General features: G+C 50.2%; 1 protein-coding gene across 1 annotated transcript in view; it reads right to left on the reverse strand.

Annotated features, from left to right (window-relative positions):
* LHPP (phospholysine phosphohistidine inorganic pyrophosphate phosphatase) overlaps positions 1–6,983 on the reverse strand; it is a 113,772-nt gene that overhangs the window by 94,968 nt on the left and 11,821 nt on the right. The window contains exons 5-6 of the mRNA XM_010859572.1: positions 6,701–6,764; positions 5,748–5,840 (exon numbers count right to left, since the gene is read on the reverse strand). Coding sequence (XP_010857874.1) covers positions 5,748–5,840; positions 6,701–6,764 — 157 coding nt within the window. The remainder of the gene's footprint in view (positions 1–5,747; positions 5,841–6,700; positions 6,765–6,983) is intronic.

The raw sequence follows: 6,983 nt of genomic DNA on the forward strand, positions 1-6,983 counted from the left end.
TAGTGCTACAGTTTTAAATCCCCAAGGTGTTGGGAGAGTGCTAGACAGCCAACTCACACTGAAAGCTCATAAGTAATAGCAAAGAAACAGGCATTTGTCTGGAGTTTCGTACACGAACTGTACTTTGGGGGAAATCACATGACGGGTGGGGAGTTCCCCTATACAGAAGTCATCCAGAGAAAAGGAGAAGCAGGAATGACACAGGATTCAAGCACCACCATTTCGCGGAACTCAGTGGATACGTGGGGTCACACGCCCACCACTCACAGCTGCTAACACCCCAGGAGACACCTGGGCCCTGGAGGAGGACACACCATCCCTGTAAAGCAGTGGTCGGAAAACCGACACCGACGCTCAGCAAGCGTCCCGGTCTAACTATCAACACACAGGAAACCCGGGCAGCGTGAGACAGGACAGTGCTGAGGCGCAACCCACAAAATCTGGCCTGTGGGAGCTCCGGAGGACCAACAGCCCAGACGCTTCCTCACAACGCTGCAAGGGATCCAAGGGGGAGACGGGGAAGGTGTGGGAACGGACGGATGAGCAAACACTGGAGAATCACACCAACCAGTCACAGTGCCGGGACCCCATTCGGGTCCTGATTCAAATTGCAAGCGACGCAACAATTATATGACAATCAGGGAAATGTGAATGATGGCTGGACATTTAAAGGTAATAAGGAATTATTAGGATTATTAATACTTAGATGTCATAATGACACTATCTGTGTTTTTAAAAGATTTCCTATCCTAGAGACACTTGGAAAAATTTGCGGATGAAGTGATGATTTGCATCTGAGGGATGATTCAAAATGAATGGGGGAGAGGAGAGATAAGTGTATAGATTAAGTGAGCGGCTGAGTGAAAGAAAGTGAAAGTGTGAGTCACTCAGTCGTGTCTGACTCCTTGTGACCCCATGGACTGTAGCCTGCTAGGCTCCTGTGTCCATGGAATTTTCCAGGCAAGAATACTGGAGTGGATAGCCATTCTCTTCTCCAGGGAATTTTCCCGACCCAGGGATCGAACTCCGGTCTCCTACATTGCAGGCAGATTCTTTACCATCTAAGCCACCACAGAAGTCCTAAACAAGCAGCTACTCATTTCCAAAGGGGTCCCAGTGGTCAAATATGGGACAATCTGGGCAAGAAAATGACAGCAGGCATGGATTGTGACTCATGGAATAAAACAGAGATCCTTGAGTCCATGTTGGAATAAATTAAAAGGCAAGTGGGAGCAAAAGGAAAGCGCTTCCTTACAGTAAATTCTAATGAATAAATATAGAGGAACCACGGAGATGGAAAATCACCACTTGGCAAACACCATGGTAACAACTGTTACAAGTGCGAGCTGTGCGTGGACGCTGAGATCAGGAGAGGAGAAGAATGACTCGTAAGACGATATTCACATGGGACTGAAACACTCCCCCGCCCAACACTGCTGGTCACAAACGGACACAGTGACTTTGCAGTGGACAGCAGGGCACCTCCGACGGGGTCTAAGTGGCTGCCACCAACAATGGGCAGAGTGCCCGCCTGTACCTCCTGAAGGGCCAGGGGCCAGCAATAAAATGCATGACCAGGATTAAATATGCCAGAAATGCAAAACCTACACTTAAGTCATGAGGAAACAGCAGGGACATTCTATGAAAAAACTGGCCAGTACTCTTCCAAAGGGCTTTCCAGATGGCGCTACTGGTAAAGAACCCGCCTGCCAATGCAGGAGACACAAGAGAGGTGGGTTTGATCTCTGGGTCAGGAAGATCCCCTGAAAAAGGGCTTGGCAACCCTTTCCAGTATTCTTGCCTGGAGAATCTCATGGACAGAGGAGCCTGGTGGGCTACAGTCCAGGGGTCTGCAAAGAGTCAGACACGACTGAAGTGACTTAGCATGCATGCACTCTTCCAAAACTGCCAGGGCCCTGAAGGACAAAGACAGACAGGAACTGCTCACAGTAAAGGGTGTGGGGTGGGGGCAGGGGCTATGACACCCATACAGCATGTCCGGAAACAGAGGGTCCCGCGCTAGTCAACATCGGAGTCAAGGCTGATTTCCCGCTTTTGTAATTGTCCGGTTCTCGTTACGGAAGATGTTAGCCTTTGGGGACGCTCTAAGGACACATGGGAATTCTCTGCACTATTTTTGCAACCTCTCTCTGTGTGGGAAATTGCTTCAGAATGAACAGTTAAACACAGTTTTTAAAAGTGCTTATTAGCTGATAATTGCTGATGGATACCTGGGGTCTCATTATGTTCCTCTCTCAATGTCAACAGATATTTGAAACGTTACATGAAAGAAAGTTAAAAAGAGACTGGTTTAAAAGACAAGACAACCTTATTTGGATTCAATTCAAAGAAATCTACATAAAAGACATTTCTGAGACAGCCAGGGAAATTTAAATATGAGCTGGTATTAGATAATACTAAGGAATTACTACTGATTTTCTTGGGGAGGGGTTTTTTTCTTTTAGGTATGGCTTTTTTTCAACATGAAAAAATAACATAAAAGTTACCAGTGTAGCCATTTTAAAGTGTACAAATCAGGGGCATTAAAGTACACTCACAGTGTTGTAAAACCATCACCACCTCTGAGTTCCAGACATTTTTATCACCCCAAAAGGAGACTTCATACCCACTGGCACTCACTCCCCATTCCTCCACACTCCCAGCCCCTGGCAACCACTAATCTATGAATATTTTATGTCTCTATGGATTTGCCTGTTCTGGATATTGGACTTCCCTGGTGATTCAGCAGTAAAGAATCTGCCTGCCAATGTAGGAGACCTGGGTTCGATCCCTGGGTCAGGAAGATCCCCTGGAGAAGGAAATGGCAACCCAACTCCAGTATTCTTGCCTGAGAAATCCCTCACAGAGAGGAGCCTGGCTTTCTGCAGTCCTTGAAGAAAGCTGAGCGCCAAAGAATTGATGCTTTTGAACTGTGGTGTTGGAGAAGACTCTTGAGAGTTCCTTGGACTGCAGGGAGATCCAAACAGTCCATTCTAAAGGTGATCAGTCCTGGGTGTTTTTTGGGAAGCATGATGCTGAAGCTGAAACTCCAATACTTTGGCCACCTCATGCAAAGAGTTGACTCACTGGAAAAGACTCTGATGCTGGGAGGGATTGGGGGCAGGAGGAAAAGGGGACGACAGAGGATGAGATGGCTGGACGGCATCACTGACTCGATGGACGTGAGTTTGAGTGAACTCTGGGAGTTGGTGATAGACAGGGAGGCCTGGGGTGCTGCAATTCATGGGTCGCAAAGAGTCGGATAGGACTGAACGACTGAACTGAACTGGGGTTGCAAAGAGTCGGATACAACTTAGCGACTAAACAGCAAGTCTGGACACTGCATGTAGTATATAAATATTAAATATATACATTGTGGCCTTTCGTGACTGGCCTTTTTCACTTACCATAATGTTTTCAAGGTTCATCCATGCAGCAGTATTTTTCATTATTTCATTCTTTTTACTGCTGATATATTCCACTGGGACAACAGACCACATTTCCTTCACCCAGTCATTTGTTGATGAACACGTGCATTATTCCCACCTTTTAGCCACTGTGAACAGCGCTGCTATGAACATTCACGTGTAAGTTTTTCTTTGAACATTGGTTTTCAATTCTTTTGGATATATACCTAGGAGTGGAATTGCTGGGGTCATACAATAATTCCACATTCAGCTTACCATGGAACTGCTTTCCATAATGGCTGTTTTTCAGAATGGGTTCTCCACTTTACATCTGTACCAGTATTCCTATATTAGGGTTCCAATTTCTCCACATCCTCCCAGTTCAGTTCAGTCACTCAGTTGTGACCGACTCTTTGCGACCCCATGGACTGCAGCACACCAGGCTTCCCTGTCCATCACCAACTCCCAGAGCTTACTCAAACTCATGTCCATTGAGTCGGTGATGCCATCCAACCATCCCATCCTCTGTCGTCCCCTTCTCCTCCCACCTTCAACCTTTCCTAGCATCAGGGTCTTTTCCAATGAGTCAGTTCTTTGCATCAGGTGGCCAAAGTATTGGAGTTTCAGCTTCAGCATCAGTCCTTCCAATGAACATTCAGGACTGATTTCCTTTAGGATTGACTTGACTTGACATCCTCCCAACGCTTGTTATTTTCCTTTTAAAACTATTATGGTGGTCCAAGCGGGTGTGAGGCAGGATCTCACTGTGGTTTTGATTTGCATTTCCTGAATGAGAGATGATGCTGAACACCTTTTTGTGCTTTTTCATTACTGGTAAATGTCTTAATGCACTGCAATCAGGTCAAAAACAACCATCTCTTTTTGAAAGGCATACTACAATCTGAAAGGCTGTAACATTAAGTATGGGATTTACTTTATAATACAGCAGCAAAAAAAAAAAAAAGTAAATTTCCAAAAAGAACAAAAAGGGATAGAAGAAGGGAATATGATATAATCTTTTAAATGTTGCATCTGCGTGATAGACAGATGAGGAGAATCACTGTGTCTTTCTGCTTTTGTGCATGCTTGAAATTTGCCACAAGAAAACGAATTTTAACATTTGTCACGATGAACTGAAGTCGTGTAAACCAGGTTATTTATTCCTGTCACCTTCAAAACTTGTGTTTTGAACGAGTGAAATAAATTCCTGCTCTACCAGCCTCACAGGGTACTGCCCGTGAAGGACCCCCGAGACCTGCGCTTTCTGACTTCCAGGCGCGATTTGGGTGCGGGGTTTCCAGACTTCACGGCTGTGTGCTCTTTTTCTAAGCATCGTGAGAGACCAGCGCTCTAGACTGGAGCACGTGTAGGAAATTCCGGTCCAACAGGGAGGAAGAGCAAGGGGACCCTGGGGGCACCAGCCTTGCCTTAGGATGCTGACACGGTCCCGTGGTGCCCTGTCCAAAACAGACAGCAGGAGCCCCTGGCCGCCTGCAGACGCATACCCGCTGTTTCTTCAACGATGCTGTCAGGACCCCACCAGCCGGAGGGGACCGGCTCACTCTACCTGGGAAGCGGGGCGGGAGGACACTAAAATCATAACTGCTTTTTTTTTTTTCCTTCGGAGATGTATGTGTCAAAAGCAGTTATAATGTGGGACTTCCCTGGTGGTCCAGTGGTTAAGACTCTGCACTCCCAACGCAGGTAGCATGGGTTCGATTCCTGGTCGGAGAACTAAGATCCCGCACGCTGACTGGTGTGGTCAGAAAAACAAGCTGTAATGTAAGGGTGGCCAGGTGCATGATTTTATTCCTGCATATTCTTTTCATCTTGCTGGACATTGTCTTTCCAATGAAGTAGTTTCAGTACACTGACCAGACTTGTCAATTCCAATTCTTCCAAAGAGGCAGCAAAAATCTTAGGAAAAGCTACAAGCATTTCTCTTTCTCACTCTTGTTTAGTTGCGAAGTCCTGTCCGACTCTTTGCGACCCTGTGGACTGTAGCCCACCAGGCTCCTCTGTCCTTGGGATTTCCCAGGCAAGAATCCTGGAATGGGTTGCCATTTCCTTCTCCAGGGGATCCTCCCAACTCAGGGACTGAACCCTTACACTGATACTGATTTGATAGGTTGAGAATGTTCAGTGGGCCTCCTTGGCTGTCTTGCCCCATCTTCCCAGTCAGATCAGCTCTCATGCCTGGGGATGGAGGAGGGAGGGGGATACCAGCTTGGCTGCCTGAGCCCCCAGATTCATCTCACGCACCCAGGCTGCCCCCGGGAAGCACTCTGGCCTCCCCCGACAGCTGCCTCCACGTACACACTTCGTGGGGAACCGGCTTACCTCGTGGGCTTCCACCCCCATCTCTTGCAGGGCGGACTTGAAAAACTCGGGGGAAGGCTTTCCCACCACCTCGGCTTCGATACCACAGGCATACTGTGGGAGAGAGAAGGACACGGCGTGGGCTGGGGACCAAGGGATGGTAGGGGGGAACCCTGGCCTGGTGAAATCCTCCCCTGGGGAATCAAAAAGAAAAGGCCCCAGTGTGCACCCAGGGGCCTCCAAGGGTCAAGACACGCGGCCCAGAGGCACGCCTTGTGGGTGAGCGCCACAGCCAGGCTGCCCAGGGTGCTGGGGCACCTCTACCAGGCCCCTGCCACCTGCCTGAGGGCCAGACGACCTCCGGGGCGTTAGGGGCTCTCCTCTGCATTCCCGCTTCTCCTCCCTTCCCTTCTCCCTCCCCCAGCTCTGTCTCAGGCCCTCCTCCAGCAGATAAAAGGCCCAGGGCCCCAGCCCTCCCACCTGAGTGCAGGTAGGCAGGTGCCAAGGTGGCAGTGACCCGGGGCTGACCTGGGCAGGGAGCCCAGCTGAGCCTGGCCCTGGAAACTGGAGGAGGGGACTGGGAAGGAGTCCAGCTAGCACACACGGAGTCTGAGGTGCTGCAGAAAAGCAGGGCGAGGGACGAGGCGGGTGCACAGGGATCTTAAGGAGTCAAGAACCCGGAGGAGAGGCGCAGAGCACGCCGGGAGGGCCAGCGGGGCAGAGGCCGGGAGTGCGGGGTCAGGGTCCTGGGAGGCGGACGGGGAGGGAGCGACAGGGAGCAGGGGGACGACCAGCGCAGCTGAGGGGCCAAGCTCCAGAGGAGGTGAAGGGCCAGGCTTGAAGCCGCGAACACGGCGTCCAACTTGCAAAACAAAGGCACTTGGGACTCCGAGCACCCCATCTTCTCCGGGAAGACCAGGACATCCCAGAAGGCCCTGAGACTGGAAGAAGGTCAGGGGGACCCAGGCAGGTACCTCAAGCGCCTTCATGTAGGGACCGACGTCCAGCATCAGGCCAGAGGTCTCCTTGTAGTAGCGTCTAGAAAAGAGCCAAGGGGAACAGGGTGAGCTGAGCCCAGGGACCTGGGAAGTGCCAAGGGAAAAACCGCCCTGTCCTGGTTCTGGGCTGGCCCAAGAGGGCTGTCACGGACCAGGGTGAGGGCAGACGCCACGCTGAGAGTGACGGACAGGGGTCAGCACAACAGAGCCCAGCAGTGGCCAGCACACCGGGGCAGGGCGGGGGGAGGAAGAGGAGGGT

The sequence above is a fragment of the Bison bison genome, unplaced genomic scaffold, assembly GCF_000754665.1.
Source record: "Bison bison bison isolate TAMUID 2011002044 unplaced genomic scaffold, Bison_UMD1.0 scf7180017864456, whole genome shotgun sequence".
Classification (NCBI taxonomy): domain Eukaryota; kingdom Metazoa; phylum Chordata; class Mammalia; order Artiodactyla; family Bovidae; genus Bison; species Bison bison.